The sequence below is a fragment of the Ipomoea nil genome, unplaced genomic scaffold, assembly GCF_001879475.1.
Source record: "Ipomoea nil cultivar Tokyo-kokei standard unplaced genomic scaffold, Asagao_1.1 scaffold3065, whole genome shotgun sequence".
NCBI classification, from domain to species: domain Eukaryota; kingdom Viridiplantae; phylum Streptophyta; class Magnoliopsida; order Solanales; family Convolvulaceae; genus Ipomoea; species Ipomoea nil.
This window is the reverse complement of record NW_017619493.1, coordinates 1,655,599-1,680,207: the sequence shown is the minus strand read 5'-3', so window position 1 is coordinate 1,680,207 and position 24,609 is coordinate 1,655,599. Positions and strand designations below refer to the sequence as shown.

Sequence of the window (24,609 nt, the reverse complement as noted above, 5' to 3'; positions counted from 1 at the left end):
AAGTTGCAATTAAATCTATAAACATATAATTTTGGAGCATTGAAACCCAGAAATCGGTTGGTGACCTGTAATTACAGATCACTACGGTTTCTCGACAATATTTTCGACAACAAACACTAGCGAAATGGTCGTCGGTGTGTCGCCTTCTCCTTCGTTGGAGAAAGCAACCAGTTTGGTCGCCTTCTGGTGACCGGTGAAAGCAACCAGTTTGGTCTGCCTTCTCCAGTCACCGGAGAAGGTGACCCATCGGCGACAGTTTCGTCGTCGAAAATATTGTCGGAGGCTCGCCGCAATTCTAGTGACATGTAATTACAGGTCACCAACCGGAGTCTAGGTTTCAATGTTTCAAAATTACATATTTTTGTGTTTAATTGTAACTTTTAAAAAATTTAAGGGTTTAATTAACTTCTTAAGTAAAGTTTATTTGACCCTTTTTCCTATTTTGTCTGATGAAAATCATTGATCTGGTGTGTGTGTATATATATAAATATATAACTAATCCTGGGGATCATCCGAAGTTGCACACACACCTCTGTCATCAATGCCTCAATCCATAATCTTCATTCTATTTCTGTTTTTCTCAATCAAATCAAACGCAGACGAGGATGTTTCAAGAGCTGCAGAACTGTACTGCCCTTCATCAACCTGCAAGAATGGAACAATCCACGTTTCATATCCGTTCTGGAGGCTAGACGACACTTCACCAACCGCGCCAAACCCCCAAATGTGTGGATATCCTGGTTTCGGAATTAACTGTTCCAACCCAGATCCTAACTACCCTCTTCTCTACCTATCTAACCACACTTTTCTCGTCAACAACATTAACTACACAGATTCTTTAATTGTCCTCGTGGACGCTGACGTCACCACCAACAAAGACTGTCCCATCACGCACCACAACATTACTTTCCCCGAAAGATCGCCGTTGGTTTACAGCACAGGAGACGTGAACCTCACTTTCTACCTCAACTGCACAAATCATTTTGCCGGTGAGTTTGTCTATTAAAAATTTGTCTCATAACTAATATGAGTCGAGCAAATACCAATTTTTGTCCTACGAGTATTAGCAAAATGACAGTTTTGATTCATATATTTAATTTTTACCAATTTTTATCCATAACTATTGTTTTTATACCAATTTTCATCATAAATTATTGTTTTAGTGCCAAAATTCATCACATCAGTCACTCCTCCTTTTTAGACATGCCGAAATCTAAATTTTTAAGAGTATTTTCATCATTTTCCAACTTAAGATCCTAATTTGAGCATTAATAAAGGGATTTAAGCCCCAAGATCGATCCCAATTCGCAGTTCTCTTCCTCATCCTATCTTCATTTGAGAAAGATAACTGTGAATTGAAATCGATCTTAGAGTTTAAATTCTTTTATTTACGCTCAAATTGAGATATTAATTTGTAAATGATGAAAATACCCTTAATAATTTCATATTTCAGCATGTCTTAAACGAAGAGGTAACCAACGTGATGAATTTTGACACTAAAATAATAGGCGTGAACAAAAATTGGTATTAAAACAATAGTCATGGATGAAAATTGATAAAAACTAAACATATTAATCAAAACTATCATTTTGCTAATACTCGTGGGACAAAAATTAGTATTTGTTCAATATGAGTCTTTGAGAAATAGGAACAGGGCGAATTGGGTTGGACCCAATATCAATAAATATATTACTTGTCAATCTCAACAGATGCCTATCCGATAGACTGTTTAAGTTCGGAGCATTTCACGTCCTACTTGCATGTCGGGGCGGCGGCGGCCGGCCGGTACCGTTCGGACTGGTTCCGAAGCTGCGAGGAGGAAGTGGAGACGGCGGTGATGAAAACAGGGGAAATTGTGGATGATGAAGGGTGGTGGGTTAGGAATGTCGGCGGAGCTATGAATAATGGGTTCGTGCTTAACTGGCGGAACTTGGAGGAGTGCAGCCTCTGTGAAAACTCCAAGGGGTTGTGCGGTCAGAACGAAGTTTCCGGCGAGTTCTTGTGCTTTTGCGGCAGCGGGAGCGTCACCCAGGATTACTGCCGCCTTTTCCAAGGTATAATTTATTTATTTCACCCCTAATATTAATTTCATTTTTTGTCATAGATTTACAAGTGAAAATTTACTAGTGTTTTTCATAACATCTCATTTGATCCTACTAATTTTAGTATTATTGTGACATTATTATTTTTTATCCTTCGTCAATAAAATTATTAGAATTTTTACCAAAATAAAAACAAAATTATTAGAATATCATTAAATACAAAGATATTTCGATTTTTTATATACAAAGTAGATTGACTTGCTATATTTAAATTTTTTTTTTATATAAAAAATCATAATTGAAGACCTAAGTGCTCTTATATTTTAAGGAATTTAACATGTTTTGTTAATGAAAGATAAAAAGTGGTCATGCTACAATAATACTAGGATCAAATGAGAATGCTTTGAAAAAAAAAATTAAAAGTGAACTATCACCTATAAATATGAGACGAAAAATGGAATTAACTTTTTTTTTTTTAAAGTATTCTTTGAGTTATTTTTATTTTTCAGGGTTAAGGTATTTAAAATTAAGAAGAAAATAAATATTTAGTCACTCAATTATTTTTTATTAGTTATTTTAGTTCCTAATTTTTTTACAGTTGTAATATACCTCCATTACTCTTCAAAAAAACTTGCAATTCTAACTTCTAGAGTAACAAAAATATTAAACTCTATTAAAATTTTACTTAGTATATGTGTATTTTAAAATTTTATTATCTTTATTATTTATAAAATTTCCAGTTTTGGTATTTCAAGAAATAAATATAAAGTAATAACATAGGAGATCGAATTGCAAATATAATTAATATTTTAAGTCTTATATATAATACTTTATATCATAAATGTAGTACTTTATATTAAAATTTTAATAGACAATTTGCAGGAAATAATGTAATAACATAACAACCTTGTTTGATAAATGGTTGTTAGCTGTTAGCTAATTGAGTTAATTAGACGGTATAACTATTTTATAGCATTAGCTGATTGTAGAAAGGTGTTTGATAAATTAGTTGTTAGCTGATAGCTGTTTGGTATAATTTTTTTTTCTCAAAAAGCTAATTGAAAGAGTTGTTTTGGGCAATTTTTTGAATTTTAACATTTTGAAATTACAAAAAGCTAATTAACCAAACACTTATATTGATTTTTTAACCAAATCAAACAATTAACAGTGATCAAATAAGTCAAAATTGACTGATAAGCTAACTATTTTACTAAACAGGGCTAACATAATTGAAGATATCATTAATATTTTAAGCCTTTTTATAAAACTTTATAACATAATGTAATACATATTTTACAAAGGATAAATTAATAACATAATGGAGTTGTAGCTATCATCAATACTTTAAATCTTATGTAAAATATTTTATAGCATAAATATAGTACTTTATAACAAAACTATAATTCACAATTTACAGTAAATAAATTTTCATTTCATAGTAAAATTAGTTGATTAGTATTTTAAGTTATTATATATAATACTTTATAGCAGTATTTAAAAAAAGAAATTTATAGTATAAATGTAATTATAGTTTTGTTATAATATAACTAAGGCTATATAACTCATTGTGGCAGCTCAAGTACATGGCGTTGTGGCAAATGAATTTTTTTTTGTGAAAAAGAATTTTGAAATAACTCAGGTTCAATTTCCAAAACTGACGACAACAGTACAAACACAACAGTATTCATTGACTTAGTTTAAACATTAACTAAAAAATAACTTTTTTGGAAAGATCCATATCTTTCTGACTTTTTCAATCCCCCACTCTACGTTTGCAAAGTGATGGAATGAAGAATCAATTTCAAAGTCCATGCATGAAACACATGACAACAGTATTCATTGACTTAGTTTAATGTTAGAGATATCAATTTGGCCAATTCACTCCATTTTGAGTCAGTGTGTTCAAACTATTAAACTTATTGGTTTTAAGTTAATTGTTAATGGGTTAAAAATGTACACTTCTCATGCATAATTGGAGCTTCTTGCGTTCCAATACACAAGGATTGGTGTAGCTAAGTGGATTAATTGTGTTGTTCAGTGGGAGGTTGATGGTTTAAACCCTTTTAGCTACACCTACACTTATTTTGCTCTATACTTCTTTCTTTTTTAGCAATAAAAATGGACACTTGTTAGACCAAAGCTTTTCTAATAAAATGGGTTACCCGGGTACCATCAAATATACTAAAATTTGTGAGTGTTTATATATATATATATATATATATATATATATATATATATATATATAGCAATGTTTAATAATTTGTTTTGGCTTTTATTTATTTATCTTCTTACAGGCAAAAAAAATAAAGTGAGAGTGAAGCTTGGCATTGGTAATTAATTATTAATTAAAAAAATGTATATACAAATTATTTTAAAGATGAAGAATTCAATTTTCTTCCAATTTTAATGTAAGCCTTTTCGCAGGCATCGGGGGAGCTGCGTTATGCTTAACGGTAATTTGCACAATTTTGTTTGCATATCATCGACGAGAGAGACGCTATCCTTCTGGGAATGAACTTCATTGTCAGGGCTCAGGGAATTGCACTATCTGTAATGGAGGTATATTAATCACTACTGGAAATTCTGAAATTTTCGACCACTCGAAAGTGATCTTAAATCAAGTCAAAAGTCTTGTTCCGACTACTTTTGGTATCGGGAAAAACCTTTATTGCTATTTCCGACCACTTTTTGGTATCAATTTGATTTAAATTCACTTTCAGGTGGTCGGAAATTTCATAATTTCCAGTAGTGAATTATCCCCTTACCAATATATTATTTTTATTATTTATATGGATTTTATACGGTTAAAACCTAATCTTGTGACACTTTTTAATAAGAAAAATGGTCCACTCCTACCATTAACAGAGTAGGCAAGATAAACTCGTTGCAAACATTGCAATGACATTTGTAACGGAAACGTAACGTCCATTGCAATGGAATTGCAACGAGCGTTTTTATCAACGGAATGCATTCCATTGCAAATTTCGTTGCAAAATGTGGAATTTTGACACTTTGCAATATACTTTTGTTCGTTGCAACTAAGATTTTTTCATGTAATGTATGACTATTATATATTTTCACCACTCATGATGTAGCATTTTTGTAAAGCTAATTTTTTTTTTTTGTTTACTTTTATCCGTTAACGAATAAAAAATATAAATAATCTACATTTGTTCATACATTTATTTGTATCCTCCATAAAATTTATGTATATCTTTGTTTTTTAGGAATATTTAAAAAATCACTGCAGAGAAGGAACCTTGAGGTGTTTATGGAGCAATATAGATCATTAGCCCCAACAATTTATCGTTATTCAGATATTAAGAAAATGACAAGTTCATTCAAACACAAACTTGGGCAAGGAGGCTATGGAGAAGTGTATAAAGGCAAGCTCTATGATGACCGTCTTGTTGCAGTTAAGATCCTAAACTCAACCAAAGGGGATGGAGAAGAATTCATCAATGAGGTAGTCAGCATTGGTCAAACCTCCCATGTTAATGTTGTCAATCTTCTAGGGTTCTGTTACCATGGTATTAAAAGAGCTCTAGTGTATGAATTTATGCCTAATGGATCCCTTGAAAGATATATTCACGGTGATAACACTCACTTGAGATGGGACAAATTGTATGAAATTGCGATTGGCATAGCTCGAGGGCTTGAGTACTTGCACAAAGGCTGCAACACAAGAATCCTACATTTCGATATAAAACCGCACAACATTCTCCTTGACCAAGACTTTTGTCCCAAAATATCTGATTTTGGATTGGCTAAACTCTGCACTAACAAGGAGAGCAATGTATCTATGCTTGGAGTTAGGGGGACTATCGGCTATATTGCTCCAGAAGTTGTCAGTCGAAATTTTGGAAGCGTTTCACACAAGTCAGACGTGTATAGCTACGGAATGATGATTTTAGAAATGGTTGGCGGACGAAAGAATGTGAACGATAACGTGAGCCGCAGTTCTGAGATAAATTTTCCCCATTGGGCGTATCAAAGACTTTTGGTAGACGAAGATTTAAAACTTCAAGGGGTTAGAACAGAAGAGGAAGAAGAGATTGCAAAGAAAATGATACTAATAGGGTTTTGGTGCATTCAAACAGACCCATCAGATAGGCCATCAATGAACAAGGTTATTGAAATGTTGATTGGTAGTTTGGAGAAGTTGGAAATACCACCAAAGCCTTTCTTATATTCTTCTTCACAATCACAATCAGAATCATCAGAGGGTATTTCTCCAGTAATATCTCCTACATTGCTCTTACGTTCCAGTTCAAGTCCATCATTCAACATCAGCATGAACATTGACGACTAAAAAGCAATTTAAGCGAGTTTCTTTACATTCATTTAGGAGCACAAGAAAATGTATTCAATTCATTGTATGAATTTATGGGAATCGGAAATGGATACTAAATACTTGTTAATGGTAATGAGTTTTTAGTGAAAGTATTTTTTACACATGTTTGGTAGTAGGGTGGAATGAGAATGATTATCAATAATGTTGTTTGGTTATGTATGATCCTATAAAGAGAATAAAGATTTTAAAAATACAAAAACACAAAATCAAGACAATAATTGAATTGATTTTAACATAAATGCATCCAAAACACCAATATGAACAAAAAAATAAAAACAAAAATCTAGAAGCACTAATCAAATGGGATGAGAGGAATAAGGGAATGATACCCTTATTTTATTTGAGTATGCGGTTTTCAATTAAGGGGGTATTTGAAATCCATAGTAGTGTTTTAAAAACCTATCAACCAAACACTATCAATCACTTTGATATCATTCTTTAAAGCTAAACCGGTCAACCAAACATACCCTTAGTACAAAGACTTACTACTGGTGGACAATGTCTTCAAAGGAATTGAAGTTCTTTAAGCCTTATGTTTCGATATATCACTATTGGCATTGCCAAACATTATTCCACGGACCATGGTCCATACAATTATGTGGACCATAAAAAAGTACATTTTTAATATATTAAAATTACATTATTTATGTATATAAAGTACATTATTTGAAAGTACATTATTTGAAAGTACTAAAAATACATTGTTTTATATATTATTAAATAATGTACATTCCATACAAAAATAATGTACTTTTAATATATTAAAAATGTACTTTGTATTCATGGTTTACACAACTATATGGACCATGGTGCACACAATAATTTGCCCTCGCCATAAGAGAAGACACTTCCATCTAGAATGTTATTACTTTTACTATGATCAACGATAAGAAAAATTTCAAAAAGGTTTATTACATCCTTTAAGAAACAAATTTGAATTAGAAAGAGTGATATTATCTGTTTTGGTATAATTTCTTTTTAACACTGGAGCAACTGAAGCTAAGTGGTATTTGATAGGGGATGTTCTATACATATAACATTAGACATGAGGAATCTAAGGAATCTCAAAACTAGTGAAGGGAATTGGCACCCTCAATGTGAATGGACTACAAAATTTGAAGTGTTAATGGTACAGGGATCACACACTCATTTGATAAATATAAGTTAGTTATGTTATCAAAATTGGAATGTACTCAATGATGGAGCTTGAAAACTTCATAGGGGGGGGGGGGGGGGGGAGAATGGTACTTTCAAACTGACAAATTAATTTATATATGGATAAAGTAAAAGACAAGATATCCGAAAACTCAAAAACATATGATCAAATGGATACTTATGAAGATGGAACAACACAAACTTTAACCTTTAAATCTAAAATTTATGAAAAAGCAAAGAATGAGAAAACAAAATTAACTATTAACCAAGAGTTAATTCAATTTTTTGTCTTAAATTTATAGGTGACAATTCATTTTTAGTCATTTTTTTTATCACAGCATCCCCATTGGTCCTAGTATTATTATGTCATGACCATTTTTGGTCCTCCTTCAAGAAAATCATTGAAATGTTGTTTTTTTTTTTTTTTTGAAAGCCAATCAATAAATGATTGTATTAATGAAGCAAAGCTGCAATAATGTCAGGTGGGATTAAATCCCATGTCATAACCTGATCCTGAGTAAAAGCTAACGAAGCAAGCATGTGCATGTAAATTAAACTGCCTAGAAACATAACTTAGCGAACAATAAGTAAATGAAGTCATCAGCGACCTACAATGGTCGACTCCAAGTCCAGCATATGACATAATAGATGTTGACCCCTGGCGTAAAACATTCCGTAATTGCAAACAATCTGTGAGTAGATCCACATCAACCGTATTCCTTTCGATGAGCCATGATAGAGCCTCCTTACAAGCCATGGCCTCCGCCATAAAGGGTGAGAAGCAAGTTGGTAGAGTTCCGTTTCGCGCCGCTACGAACGATCCATCCGGCGAGATTAGGACCACTCCATAGGACGCCTCCCCCGTAGCATGATGGAAGCTTGCGTCGACAAAACACCTTGGCCTGGCGTGATGGGCATGCTCCGGTCTGTGTGGTGCCGGCAGCGCTGGGTGATGATTGGCGTGGCGGTATGACCCCATTGCCGCGGACGCTCTCCTCCACAGGCCGGCGGGTCGAGGCAATGATTTCTCCCATACGGCTGAGTTGCGACTCTGCCACAAGTGATAAAGAACCGCCGCCATAGTACCACTTTGTTCTTCTGTCAAAATTGCAAGCGCGGCTGTTAGCCAGGCAGGAAAAGAATCGGTAATAATATTTGTGATAGGTAGGCCTGTAATATTCCAAACTAATTTAGAATAATCACAAGTAATAAGTGCATACATAACATCCTCATTCATTACACCACACTTCTGGCATATAGGATCAATATCCACCCTTTTAATAATTAAATTAGTAGTGGTAGGGAGGATATTACAAATTGCTCTCCACAGGAAAGTCCTCCACTTTGGTGGCACCTTCATTTTCCATATACTAGTCCATTTATCAAACACTCCTGGCATATGCTCATAATTCCCATAATACTCCTGTAGGCATTCTTCACTGAATAAATTCCATTTGGGTCCCCAAGCCAATACCATGAGTCATCATAACCAGGGCTTACAGGGATCCTGAGTATACGATTGACATCCTCAGGAATGAATAAATCAGACAATATATAGGGATCCCACATATTAGTTTACTCATCAATTAAGCCTGCCACTTTCGCATGTCTCAACTCCTCAGGCATATCAGTCTGAATGAGAGGGCTAGGATCATCTGTTAACCACGGATATCCCCAAATTAATGTTGTTTGACCATCCCCAATCCGTCTACGTACTCCTGCAACAACCATATCATGAGCAGCCATAATACTCCTCCAAGCATAACTTGGACTACTTCCCACTTTAATTAGCATCAATAAATGAGGCAGCAGGATAATATCGGGCTTTATAAATCGATGCAACTAGGGAGGTGAGTTTTGTAAGGAAGCGCCATGCTTGCTTCCCTAACATTGCCAAATTAAAGTTCCTGAGATCCTTAAATCCCAGACCACCATACTTCTTAGGGATACATAATTTATCCAGGCTTTCCAGTGAATTCCCCTCTCTCCTCCATTTCCCCACCAATATCTGTTCATAGTCCTCTGAATTGATAAACAGACCGTGTCAGGTAGTAAGAAAACACCTATTGAAAAGGTCGGCATTGACTGCGCCACACTCTTTAATAGTATCTCCTTACCTACCTGTGACAACAACTTCTTATTCCACGAGCCAATTCTTTGTTTTATTCTATCCTCAATATAGGAGAACACCATTCTCTTATTCCTCCCAATAAAAGAGGGCAGTCCCAAATATTTCCCAAAATTGGGTGCCTGATCCACCTGCAAACACGCAGCCACTACATCCATGTCCTCCTCCCTGGTGTTCTTACTAAAACAGATACTGGATTTATGATAGTTAACCTTTTGCACCGACAACTCCTCATATCGTTGTAGGCACTCCTTAACCACAGTTGCCTCCAGATTGTTTGCCTTAAAGAGCAATAGGCTGTCATCTGCAAAAAACAAATGTGAAATCGGGGGGCACCCCGCGCCACCCTATACCCATATATAGAGCCAGTTATCTGAGCCTTCTGTAATAACAAAAACAAACCTTCTGCGCAAATAATGAATAAATACGGGGAAAGCGGATCACCCTGTCTAAGACCACGGGACGGTACCAACCTGCCACTATCAGCAGCGTTAACCATAATATTATACTGCACTGTAGTAACACAATGCATGATCAGATTAATCCATCTCTCATCAAACCCCATAACCTCCAACATTCTCCGCAGGAATCGCCATTCCATTCTATCATACGCCTTAGCCATGTCTAACTTTAATGCCCCCCACCCTGTCCGGCCACACTGCTTCCTATTCAAGTAATGCCCCACTTCCGCAGCGATAAGAATATTATCAGTAATTAATCTACCAGGAATAAAAGAACTCTGAGATTCAGAGATAATGTCCCCCATCAGTGGTTTCATCCTGTTAGCTATTACCTTTGCCATAATTCTATACAACACATTACTCAAAGCAATTGGCCTCATATCAGCCACAGTCTCAAGCACATTCTTTTTGGGGATTAGAATTATAATAGTATCGTTCAATCCATCGGGGAAGATGCCAGTATTCAAACAGTCTATGATAAACACAGATACATCCCCTGCTACTATATCCCAAAACTGCTGATAGAACCCCGGGTTCAAACCATCCAGCCCCGATGCCTTATCAGGGAACATTGCAAATAATGCACTTTTAACCTCATCAGACTCATAGGGACGCAATAAAGCATTATTTTGATCATTAGTTACACGGGGAATAAACTCATCAAACATGGGATCCTCACACACAGAACCAGAAGAGGCAAAAATAACATCATAATAATCCAAAATAACTCTCTTCATATCATCCCCCTCCACCCAATCACCAGCATCATTCTTTAACCTAGAAAGATATTTTTTACGCTTACGAGCAGAGGTATACCTGTGGTAAAATTTCGTGTTCGCATCCGTACCACGGAGCCAATGTTGCTTGGCCCGCTGCCTCCAAAACACATCTTCCTGGACCTCCAGCTGAGTCAGCATGGCTTCAAGCCGTCGAAACTCAGCCAGGGAAGTCGAGTCCCTTCGGTGTCTCAATGCATCCTGCTCGCGCCTCAACCCCTTTATGCTGTCCCCAAATTTACTCCAGTGTTCCCCACCCCACCGCATAAGCCTACCACCACAATATTGTTGACAATTCAACAAACCCATGTCCCTTCCATCCTGCCAAGCATATTCAACCACTTCCCTGCAACCATCATCGTGAATCCAGGCCATTTCAAACCTGAATCCCCTCGGTCCCACTTGCCTGCGTACCATTGCATTAGTACTCAGAAAGAGAGCCGAGTGATCCGAGCTGCGAGTCTGGATGTTCTCAACCCAAGCCTCCCCGTGCATGTCAGTCCAAGGCATTGTTACCAATACCTTATCTAATCTTTCCTCTATCCATCTATCCGTTCCTTTCCCTTTCTCCCATGTAAATTGGTGCCCTCTCATCGGCAACTGGATCAGGCCACAATTATCTAAAGTCTCCTCAAAACCTCGCAAGAGACGATCAGGGTGTGGATTTCCCCCCCTTTTCTCCTGCTGGTGTAAGAGATCATTAAAATCCCCCACTACCACCCATGGCAGCGCCGACTTATCCTTCAAACCACACAACAGTTGCCAGGCCTCCCCTCGTCTATGTCTCTGGAGAAACCCATAAAAACACGTCATACGCCATTCCTCTCCCTTTATTGCTACCTCAATGTCCACATGATTCTTCGAGTAGCTCAATAACCTAGCAGTATTATTTCTCCTCCACGGCAGTGCCAAGCCACCTGCCACACCTACACTGTCCACATAGAACAAGCCTTCAAAACCAATCTTTATTCCTAACATTTCTGCATGTGTTCGTCCTACCTTCGTTTCCATCAAGTAGACAAACTCGGGCCTCTTTCGAGACACAAGGTCCACTATTTCACGAACTGTCCGTGTATTGCCCAATCCACGGCAGTTCCAGCTTATCGTACTCATGATGACGGGCGGGCCTGATCGACAGGACCCGCCGTAAACCCGTTTTTTGACACTTCAGACATTATCACATCACCATCCACCCCCCTCCTTCTCTTTGAAACTGCCGTCACCCCCTCCCCCTCACTCTCCCGCTCACCACTCGGCCTTCCCGCCCCTTCACCGCCCGAACCCATCCCCATCACAGTCCCCTTCGCACCCCCTACCACCTTCTCCCTCCCCTCCAATGGAATTAGCCATGGTTCGCCAATCTGCCGCGGGCCACGGTTCCCCCCTCCCCCCCCCCCCCTGCCTTCAACTATGCCGTGTACGGATACTGGTCCGGGGTCAAACCCGACCGTCTTGCCAGCTTACAAAACTTATATGAATGGCCCAACATACCACAATAGAAGCAGAAGGTATGAAGTCGCTCATACCTAAAATTAACCCAACAACATGTCTTATCCCTTTTGATCAGTCTCATCTGTCTCTTCAGAGGCTTGTCTACCGGAATTGAGACCCAAACTCGGTGAAACGTTTTCCATGGTGCCCCTGCAAAATGATCATCCACCTTAACAAAACGACCAATAAAATTGGCTGCCTGCTTAAGCACCACATCCAATGTGTAGCCCAACGGAAGATCATACATCTGCACCCACATATCCACAGAGTTTAACTCAACCTCCCCTGGCATTTCCCCTGGCACAACCTGGCGGCAAACCAGAGTGTTATTATCAAATGACCACGGCCCCTCATCCAGTACCCTCTGCATGTCAGTCTCATCATAGAAGATAAACATAAACACCCCCGGCCGGATCTCCGTAGCTTGCATCCCCCATACCGGCTGCCATACCGAAGCCATGACCTGCTTCATATACTCAAACTTTATCACCTTGGACGTCAAGAAACGGCCCACACAAACCCACGGTTTCTCTTCTTCCTCCGCCACTACCCAGACACCGTCACCGACCGGCTCGAAGCTAGCGCTCTCCTCCTCCTTCAGCGCCAAATCAGCCCATCGTTGCGTTAGATGAGCAACTGTCTCATCCTCGTTGTCGTGTTGCAAAACATGTCCATCATCAACGCCTTGCGCATGCATGTCCGACATCAGACCCCACTGTCAGAAACCTTCGTGCGTCGTTACTTTGTGTCGCCGAGAACCAAAACAACCGGAAAGCCCCGAAACCCTAGAAAACCCTAGGAATAACCCCAAAAACCCTATAGAGAATTCTAGAGAGAGAAATTTTAACCATGACTCTAGGTTACATGGAGTCTCAGAAATGTTGTTAAATACAAGGACATTTCGATTTTTTTTAATACAAAGTAGGTTGACCTGCTATATTTTTATGTTTATTTTTTGAAAAAAAAAATCAAAATTGAAGACTGAAATGTTATTGTATTTGACAAAATTTAAACTATTTTGTTGATAGAGGACCGAAAATGTTCATGTCACAATAAAACTATGATTAAAAGTGAATGTTTTGAAAAAAAAAAAAAAAGGGACTAAAAGTGGACTGTCACCACTAAATCTAGGACCAAAAATGAAATTAACTCATTAACTAAATATTTAAAACAAAATGGTTTGACGTAAATTACACTACACAATCATTGCACTATTTTTAATTCTGCTGTGCACAAGACAGTTACAATTTATTAAGTGTTTTGTTTTTATATTGCTTAGCAAACTTCTAATTTGGTGTAAAAGTCTATTCACCCCATTCCCCACTCTATTGTCTAAAATTTTACACTATCCTTTTGGGACCACTAGGCTGTAGTATTCTCGAAACTAGTGGATATTTTCAAATATGGGTTCATCTACCAAACATTCCCAAGACCGCTTTTAGAACCCATTAAAGCCACTATGAATTCCTTGTGATGCCTTTCGAGTTGTCTGATGCGCCGACAACATTTCAAGCCCCCATGAATTCGGTTTTCAAATCGTACCTGCGAAAATTTGTCCTGCTGTTGATCAATGACATCCTAGTCTACAGCCACTCCATGTCTGAGCACATTCAGCACTTTCGGGCTGTCTTGGAAATCCTTCGCCAGCACCAACTTGATGCAAAACTTTCCAAATGCGAATTTGGTCAACATAAGCTGGAATACCTTGGCTATTTCATGTTTGCAAGTAGCGTTCATGTGGACCATCCAAGATTCAGGCGGTGGATAATTGGCCCAAATCGAAGTCAATAACTGAGGTACGAGGGTTCCTCGGACTTACCAGTTATTATAGACGATTTGTTCGTGGATATGCTTCTATTACAGGGCCGTTAACGAAATTGCTTTAAAAAGGGGGTTTCACATGGGGATCTGCTGCGGATCAGTCCTTCCGGAAATTGAAAGAAGCTATGACTAATGTTCCGGTGCTCCGTCTACCAAATTTTGGCCGGCCATTTACGGTGGAAACTAACGCTTCAGGAAACGCAGTTGGCGTCATTCTATCCCAGGAGGGACAACCCATAGCCTATTATAGCAAGAAGCTACCACCTCGTTATCAGGGAGCTTCGGCTTATAGTCGCGAGATGTTTGTGATCACGACAGCCGTGAAACGGTGGAGGGCCTATTTATTGGAAGGTCATTTACAATTTTCACTGATCACCAAAGTTTGAACCAATTGTTCTCCCAAACTATTCAAACTCTGGAACAACATCGTTGGTTAACTAAGTTATTGGGTTTTGATTTTAGCATTGAATACATTGCCGAGGTAAACAATCGCGGTCCGGATGCCTTATCATGATGAACGTTGGAAGCAACTGCAGGGCTGATAACCATCATTGTCACCACGACCACGTTACTCTCAGAAATTAAAGACGCTTTGACTACACACACAACTGTGCTGGAAATTATCAAGAAACTGGAGACAGACGATGACGTTGATTCCAAGTTTTCTATGAAAAACGGTATCCTTTAATACGCTGGCAAGGTGTATGTTCCAGCTATGAAGGAGTTGCAACACGTGTTGCTAGATTTGCTCCATGGATCATTGATTAAAGACCATTCTGGTGAACAAAAAACTTACACCCGCCTAGCAGTTGATTTCTACTGGCCTAAGATACATCTAGATACTCAACGACGGATTGCTCCATTTGCCAACAAATTAAACAAGAGAACTTCTGCCCGAATAGGTTGTTACAGCCTCTGCCGATCCCTTCCCAAGTTTGGGAAGACATCTATATGGATTTCATCACATCAGTACTGTCATCGAATGGTAAGACATAATCTGGGTTATGATCGACCATTTGTCTAAATACGGCCATTTCTGTGCTTTACCATAGGGCCTGGCGGCTCCCAAATTAGCAGAATATTTTGTTCGTGAATATGTCTGATTCTATTGTTTCCCTCGTTTTATCATCTTTGACTGAGATCCTTTTTTCATCAGCACATTTTGGAAGGAGATTTTTCTCCTGCAAGGTACGAAACTGAAGCTCAGCACGACTTACCATCCTCAAACAGATGGACAAATGGAAGTGCTCAATCGGTGTCTCGCAATGTACTTGAGAGCTTTTGTCAACGACTATCCGACTAGATGGGTGCAAACTTTGTCTTGGGCAGAGTATTAGTATAACACCAGTATACGTAGTTCTATAGGTTTCTCCCCTTTTCCGGTTGTCTATAGAAGGCCTCCACCACCACTTATCGGGCATTCAAGTGACAACACACCGATTGACTCGTTGGACATAGCCTTGTTGGACCGAGAAACTGTATTGGCTACGCTCAAACTCAACCTTCAACGAGCATAAGAATGAATTCGGGTTCAAGTAAATCGACACCGTCGTGATAAAGAGGTTGCAATTGATGATTGGGTGTATGTTAAATTGCAGCCATATCGCAGAGGTTCTATCGCTCGACGTCATAACCTCAAGTTGGCAAAACGTTTTTTTGGTCCATATCGAGTTCTAGCAAGGGTGGGCAATCTAGGCTATAAGTTGGCATTACCTGACATTGCATGCATCCACCCAGTGTTCCACATCTCACTTTTAAATCTTTGTCCAAATCCGCGTGCGGTCACGCAAGTGCATCCTCCAGCCTCGGCAGCTCACTTTCCAACTCCTCTATGTATACTTAATCAGAGGACAGTGACGGAGAATAAGAAAAAGCTACAACAAGTTTTGGTGCAATGGGACCGGTCATCGCCCTCTGAAGCTACCTGGCAATACTGGGGTTTGTTCCACGATACTTTTCCACACATTAGCCTTGAGGACAAGGCTATTTCTAATGGGGAGGGTAATGTTACAAAGAAGGCAGACCATTTACACAATACACGGATCACACAACCACTTCTAAAACTTCATGACTATGTATGTTCCTAAATTATCTAGCTTTTGGACTTTGTCTTTATTTTAATCATTTTGGTTATTAAATAAAGCCAGAAACTATGTAGGCAGTTTGGTAGGAAATTGTTAGAACATCATCTTATATATATAGCATAGAAATAAAATGATGGGACATCATCTTGGATTTAAGAATTCTCATATCTTCTTCTGGTGCTATCTTCTCCCTCAATAGCTTTCTTTTTTGGAGGTCTCCACCATCGAAAGTGGAAAACAACAGCAATACAGAATCAACCAAAATGAGTTCCTAACATTTCTGGTGCTTTCATTGAGAGACAACATGACCAACGACGAAGTACAGACCCGTCACTGTGCTCTAGAAGAAAAAATTGAACAGCTCCGTGAGTCCCAACAATAAGCTGCAGAGGAGTTCCAGCAAGCCATGATGGCCAAAACCGAGTGCTCACTAAGGCTCTAAATACTGTTGTAGAATACTTAGCAGTACGGATCACTCATACCCCAGGTTCGCCCACCGCTTCAACTTCAACCTAGCGTGCTAACACATTCACGGTAAACTAGAATGCGAGCATAGCGCCACCACGGCTTCCCTGTTGCGACATGTCCACCATTGACGGAACCAATCCGTTATACTGGATATTTCAAGCTGACAAATACTTTAGCCTATGGAAAGTTGTAGAGGAACAAATGTTAGACATTGCAAGTTTTTGCATGACTATGCAAGCTCTCTCGTGGTTCCAGTGGATGCACCGAAATCAACAATTGTTCTCTTGGAGGGCGTTTACTACAGCTCTTGAACAACAATTCAACCCTTCCTCGTATGTGAACCACCATGCGACACTATTCAAGCTCACCGAGAAAACTACGATTGCAGCTTACCAATCAGAGTTTGAACCATTAGCAACCGGGTTACCAACCTACCTCCCGAATCTTTATTAGATTGCTTTAATTTATATCTGGCCTAAAGCCCACAATTCAAGGTGAGTTATCCATATACAAACCCATTACTCTTGGTGATGCCATCACAATGGCCAAATTGGTTGAGGACAAATAATGTCATAAAAGACTCTTAAACCCAAAACAGTTCCTTGGAAATATACCAGCATCGAACCTAGCAACTCACTAGCCTCTCGTCCTCCTACTACACCGCCATTATTACCTTTGCCAGTATCTGCAAGTTAGAACGCAAATTCTAGAACAGCCATGCTGATTAAGCGATTGACTGCTGTGGAACTCTAAGCCCGCCGAAAAAGAGTTTTCCTTGAATTTGAGGAAAATGTAATTTTCTTCGGTTTGGTTCATGGAAAAAAATTTCCACAAGAAAATGTTTTCTTTTAAGTATGAGGAAAAAGTTTTCAAAGGGGAGGGGTTGATATTTTGTTTTCAATGGAACTTAGGAACAAAGTATTACATGATATGACTATTTTGCCCTTATAGAATATTCTTAATTACCTTAGTCCAAAATATGTATAATAATTTTTATTATATTATTATAATAAAATATATAATTTTTAAATTTATGATATTTTATTTTATAAATAATAATATTTTAATTTAAAAATCACTATTACTTCTATTATCATTATTATTGTGTAGGGATATTATATTTTGGCCTTTATATTTATTATTGGCAAATTATTGTGTGGATCATAACAAAAAGTATATTTTTAATATACTAAATATACATTATTTGTGTACTGAATGTACATTATACCAGACAAATATGTTGTTTCAAGTGAAAAGACTAGTTGTGCAGTTATCATTAACAATGAATTCGTGGCTCAAAGATAATCCCAATGAAATTCATTATTGTTTGTTAGTCACCGTTATTCAATGAATTTTTTCTACGAACAAGTACCCACATATCCATTCTTCACAACACATACAAATTTGTATGAGACACTATTAGGACAAAGAATTTGTATTTGAGCATATGTAATATTTGATGGTGTTTATGCCATATTATTACTAGTACTAATGTATCGCATGTATGTAACTATATTGGACAGAGTCTTAGTGGCCAAGGTCAAATAATAAGATGCTCCTATGCAATTAAGTATAAGAAAAGTTACATCTTCATTACTAGATAGTGCAGCTTTTCACGTAACAATAAGTACTTAATCTTGACACTTTTGGTGGATATATATTATACCTTTACATATATCACATGTACGCAACCCTTGGAATAATACACAAAAGATATTCCGCCTATGTCATTTCTATTCAGACAATACTATACCTTAGTTTTTGACAAATAATTTAATATAAATTATATATGAAACAAAGGGATAATATGTATTTATGAGGTGAGGAAGGCACAGAGAAATTGAGGGCAACTATCGTGAAAGACTTGTAGACAGAGTTAGGTTTTGGATTTTGATAGTATTCCATGTACTGCAAGACTCTGGTTCAACGTCAACAGCAAGAAGCTAGCTCGAAGCTGATTTGTGTAGTTTGTAGGGATGGCTGGAATTTTAAAATGCATGTACAAGTGATTACAATGCGTTGGAAATCCACGAAATTACATCATATTATTTCAACTTTGAACATAAAGACAAGACGTACATTTTCATTGATTATCAAAAAGGTGGATCTGTCCCGAAAGAGGTGACTGAATGAGTAAAGTATGACTTTCGTATCAAAACGTCACGAGTTCAATTTTTGCGTATTGCACTGCTGGAAATTATGGAATTTCCGACTACCTGAAAGTGATCTTAAATCAAGTTGAAAGCAAAAAGTGGTCGGAAATAGCAACAAAGGTTTTTCCGGATACCAAAAGTGATCGGAACAAGGCTTTCGACTTAATTTAACAGGTGGTTAGAAATTCCATAATTTCCATTCGTGTTGGTTCGATTTAGCTCTCCTATGTGGTTTAATTTATCTTATGCATAGCCCCAAATAGCGCTTGCTGTTTCAATTATTGTAATTCAAAAAGTAAAAATGGTGGAGCTGAACAAAATTAATTTAGGAGGGCAGTAAATTAGTAATACAACTACACAAATTTAAATTATTATGGCCATTATTATATATATTATCTCAAATCATGTATCTTAAAATTGTACCGTGACACTTGAAATATAAACGCTATGTGTTTTTATATGTTAATTAAGTTATGCACCAATTTAGTTAATTAATTAAACTCGTTTATGCAAGAATAAATAATAACTGCAGAAAGCATAAAGTAAATTAAAAACACAAGGAAATTGTTACGCAGTTCGGAGCTCCTTCTCCTACGTCTGCGGGGCAACCCACGTCTGCCCAATCCACTATAGATGTTCACCAAAAGGAGTATTACAAGAGGTAAATGAAGATGGCCTCCAGCCTTTACCACTACCACTCTTTCTAACACCTATCCAGGACTGACACACGAATACCCGAACAATCTTCACAAGTTGCTTCAGCAGTACCACGTACTGATCATGCAGTGCAATATAAATATTCTTACGAATTAAATCAGAAATTACAATTAAAATAGAAATTGCTTTGTAAAATCAGGAGAGCTCTCGCAATGTATAATTCTCAAATTGGCAAATGCTTCCTTCGAACCGTGTTAATTTATAGCACTTCTTGAACCATTAGTTAGGATCCTTAGCAATAGCTTTTTCTTTAGCCACCACTTGTTCGAATGAATCACCACCACTTATTCTTGTTAGAATAAACCACTGCCTTTCCTTGTTAGAATAAACCACTGCCACACTTTTTATTTCTTTGACATCTTCATACGCTGACTTCATACTCCAAGGCACAACATCCACATATTTATATCACATGGTCCAAAAATATAATTAACTTTAACAACTCTAATTAACTAAAAACAATAAAACTATTTACTAAATAAAATAGCCAATAACTTAATGTGTAAATTATTTTACACTTACAATCTCCCCCTTTGGCATTTTATTTGGTAAAACTCAAGTATCAAATACTTTGGGCAAAATTTGAAAGTATAATCAATTTAATTTTTATTAAGAGCCCTTAGTATAGGTACTGAACAAGACACAAAGATATAAAACCAAAAATAACAACTTAAGTTCTTTTTGGACCATTTGTGAATAAAGTACCTGATTGGAATTCTTCAAGTCTTGGATCACACACAGAAGCATTGAATTCCTAGCATACCACATCATATAATAACTTGTTCATGTGAGAGTAGCATAACCCGAAACATCCATTCAACTTGTTTAGATGCACCAAACAAAACTACTGCTCCCCCTAACACATATAATTCTATTATTTCCATAATGAAATCCAAAAAACAACCAAACAAATGTAACCACTGCCAAACTACCAAATATTTCATCATAGTCCTTACCAAAAATTCCATACTGATCCAATACGTCCAAAAGATACCATAATAATCCAAAACTCCGTAATACCATAATACTCCGTAATACTCTAATACTCCCCCTTACTCCAAAACTCCCCCTTTTTGCCAAATAAATGACAAAGGAAGGTGAACATCATAATAGTGGATTAGATTTACCGTGCAGACGGGGTGCCCGAAACTGAGCCGTTATCAGCATCATCAGTAACAGATATCATACACCAAGAAGACAATCCAAGAAGAATCCAATACTCTCAGAAATTGTACCGCAAATAAAGCCTTATAAGCAATCCCATCCAAAATATTCTTCAGAAATAATCTCATCAAGTAGATAATCCAAGAAGAATCCAAATAAGGTGATGATTATAAAATGAGACCCCAGAGATTATGATAAGCCAAATAAAACGATAACCCAACGAGATAATCCAAAACTGATAGAGTCTAGTAAGAAAATCCATATATACCCAAGAAATCCAATATAACCGAAAATACCCAATAAATACACAAATTGAATTTGTTCATACGAGATTAAGAAGAACTCCCCCTCAAAATGTACATCGTGATTGTTTCCTTTGCCAAGAATTTCACATTAGCTTGAAGCTGTAATTGGGACTCCATAATAAGTTATTTGTTTTGTTTGAACCTGCAGAAGATTTAAAAAAAACGAGAGCCCTAGAGCCATGCACACGCAACTTGCAAACAACTTAGCAAAACATATTTAAAAGAAATTCAGGAATTTTCAATTCTCAATTCGAGTCAAACAAATTATCAAATAAAACAGTAAGCACATTCATGTAAAGCAAGCCAAAGATTCAAAATAAATCAAATTCAGACACACAGACATATGAACCAAATTTAGGCACAGATTCAGACCAGATATCACGAAAAACACACAAATAAACAATTGAAGCACAGATAGCGCAGGAAACACGTAAATAAACACAAATACGGTCATGACCGGACTAAACACATAACACATAACACAGAGCAAGATTACAGATAACACTTTTATGGAGAAGCAGGTAAATCAATAGGTACATTCACGTAAACACATAGCTACGAATATCTACTTGCAGCAAATTTACCATTCAAGCAACCTTATAGATATCCAATTTTTAGCACAAGAAACACCAACAAAAAGGCATAATCAAAGGATCAAAGGCAGCCAAAACAACGTAGATAGGACATTTAGTGAACACACAGAAAAGGATAACTCATTCACACAATAATATCAAGAAAAGGTCATCTTAGGCACATTTTAAGGAGCAGATACTTAAAACATAAATGACATATAGGAGTAGCAAAAAAAAATCAGGTAAAAATATAAGAAAAAAATAAGATTCATAGACTAGGTATTGAAGTAATACCAACTAAAAGAGAAGAGATAGAGGTACCAATATCCTGAGTGTTTTGAAGCATTTAAAGAAGCGAGAATTTTCTTCTTCTTCTTTTTTTTTTTTTTCGTTAATCTTCATCCTCCATATCAATTTTCCCATCGTGTTTTGTATCAGCTATCTCGGACGACTTGTCAATGATACTCTTAATAACATGCAGGAGGCAATCGGTACCTGAACAGATGAAATAGACACAAAGAACGCAGACACAAATACAGAAGTGGGAACATATTTAGGTATTGACACAATTTGGGATGTGTGTGGATCTGGAAAAAGAGGTATGTATACATATAGTGACACATTCCTCATGGAAAAAGCAGTACACATATGTTCAAATAAAGTGCAGGAGGTACTGAGCCAGACAAATTTGAAATAAGGACATTGTGTGAGGTATCCAAAATAACGACGGATTAGAGAAGAAAACACTTAAAAAATTTGGATATAGATGAAGGAAAACAAATGCAGTATTAAAGATTAAAAAATAGGCAGAGAACCCCTAGATTTTTATTTTATTTTATTTTATAATTTTAATAAAATTAAGAGAGTGACCTGGGCAGTGTCGGGCAGGAGCGGCGGTGCAACAATAATAGTCGGTGGCTTCATAGTCTGCGGCATCTCCGGTGATGGTGGTGACAGATGGTGACTACAGGCATTGGCGTTGATGACCGGCTGGACACGTTGATTGCAACTTCAGGCGATGAGGCATGGCTGGGTCGCGATGCATTTTTGGGGAAAAAAATTCCCTTTTTTTTTTTTTTTATCATAGGGAAATATGTAAAAAAAAGATTGGAACAAGAATTTTGGTAGGTAAAGAAATATTTTAAAAGATTAGAAATTGAATTCTTGAAGGATTAAAAAAGACTTTGTATACCAGGACTATGTGGTCCAATGGTATCTGGGTTGGACTTCCACTTGAAAGGTTGTGAGTTCGAGCCTCAGTGGAGGTGTTATTAGTTCTTTATGTTTCAATAGGTTGAGAGAGTATATGAACAGGTACTACAATGTAATAGAGCTAGTAGCATTCAAAAAAAAAAAAAAAAAAAAAAAAAAGCCTTTGTATAAATTAAGATATAATAAACCTGTTCCTGAAACATTAGCAAATGTTATAAGATAAAATAAAAGGTAAATTGACTTACCTGTTACTCTTATTTGGAATCCTTAATCAGCATGTTTGCCAATTATTTTGTATTTTGTCATCCTTGAGATGTTATTGGAATTGATTGAGATACGATGTCAATTTTCCTAACCCAAATTTGTTTTGTAAAAGGCCGGATGTTCTTTTGCCTGAACTTCTCAGTTCTTTGATCCTTGTAGAAGTAGTAGCATTCGGGTCTGGTATGACCGCGTAACCTGCAATAGTGACAAACAGGATTATATAGTTTATAATGCATCTTATTTGCGCTTACTTTACCATAGGGGCGTTTCATAGTGCTGGATTCAGGGATGTCGTCTGGATCAGGTCCGGATGCTTTGACAAATACAGTCTTATCTTTCGAGTTAATTCCAGTGAAGCCCAAACCAAATTTTGCAGAAGTTTTCCTGCCGGAATCAAGAATCTTATCGAGTGTTGAAGTGGTATCCATCATTTGGATTTGTCGTTTGTAGGTGCTGAGCTCCTGTTTCAAATTCTGAACTTCTTGTTGGAGTTTTACTTCTCGGTCAGCTGCTTCCTTAAGAAGTACATTTCTGGTTTGTACTTCGTTTTGAAGTCTTTCCTCTCGATCTGCTGCTTCTTTAAGCAAAACATTCCTATCAGCTACTTGATTTTGATATACTTTATTTGCATTTGTTACAATCTCTATTTCACTAGCTAGCTTGCAGTTCATTTTCCTTAAAGCTTCCCATTTGGGATACAACTTATTAAATTCAGCTTCAAAAGATAAAGCATTTTGTTCCACATCTTCTGCAGAGACATAGTCACCACCTTCTGAGTCTTCAACAGGTTCTGAACTGTCAGTAAATCGTGCCGTAAATGCAACAAAATTACCCGAAATTTCCTCGACATCTGACCCAGTTGGTTCAACGTCGGGTTCGTCATCGCTCCAGGTAATGGCTGACATAGACTTTTTACGTCGAAGATAGGTGGCGCACTCAGCTTGTACATGTCCAAATCCCTCGCATTCATAACACTTGATGCCTTTGTTGTTGGACCTTTCTTTGGACTGTCCTGGACGTGAGACAGACTGTTTGGCGTTTGGCGTCCCTGTCCTAGGTGCAGTCTTGAATGACGTTGCTCCATTTTGTGAATTTCTGTTGTGTGTGTTTTTGGATACCTTTTTCAAAATTTTGGAAAACTGTTTAGTTAAGAACGCAACTGTATCATCACTAGTTTCATCTGTATCGGATACTACATTATTTTCTTCAGCGGTAAAAGCAATATTTTTTTGTTTTTTCGTATGATCAGTTAAAATCTCCATTTCATATGTTTTAAGATTTCCCATTAGCTGAGTAACAGATTTTTTCTCCCAGCCATCATGCTCTTGGATGGCTGTGACTTTCATTCGGAACCTGGGCGGTAAAGATCTCAGTATCTTTTTGACGAGTTTTTCTTGCGAGAATGGTTCACCAAGGACCATTGCGCGATTTGCCAGTTCTTG

The 24,609-nt window shown here is 37.3% G+C and overlaps 2 protein-coding genes across 3 annotated transcripts; one reads left to right on the top strand and one right to left on the bottom strand.

Annotated features, from left to right (window-relative positions):
• The first annotated feature begins 529 nt into the window (after positions 1 to 529).
• On the top strand, positions 530 to 6,425 carry LOC109164494 (LEAF RUST 10 DISEASE-RESISTANCE LOCUS RECEPTOR-LIKE PROTEIN KINASE-like 2.1). 2 transcript variants are annotated; one of them, XM_019313015.1, is made up of 5 exons: positions 530 to 989; positions 1,710 to 2,054; positions 4,337 to 4,372; positions 4,467 to 4,601; positions 5,270 to 6,425. In XM_019313015.1, exons 1-5 carry the CDS (start codon positions 542 to 544, stop codon positions 6,352 to 6,354), a joined length of 2,049 nt encoding a protein of 682 aa, XP_019168560.1. In that variant the 5' UTR covers positions 530 to 541; the 3' UTR covers positions 6,355 to 6,425. The 2 variants fall into 2 exon arrangements, with proteins under 2 accessions (XP_019168560.1, XP_019168561.1); XM_019313016.1 differs by lacking the exon at positions 4,337 to 4,372.
• Positions 6,426 to 8,029: 1,604 nt separating this feature from the next.
• Positions 8,030 to 9,028, bottom strand: LOC109164462. Its single transcript, XM_019312993.1, has one exon. The coding sequence runs from the start codon at positions 9,026 to 9,028 to the stop codon at positions 8,030 to 8,032; it is 999 nt and encodes a 332-aa protein (XP_019168538.1).
• Between the last annotated feature and the right edge of the window lie 15,581 nt (positions 9,029 to 24,609).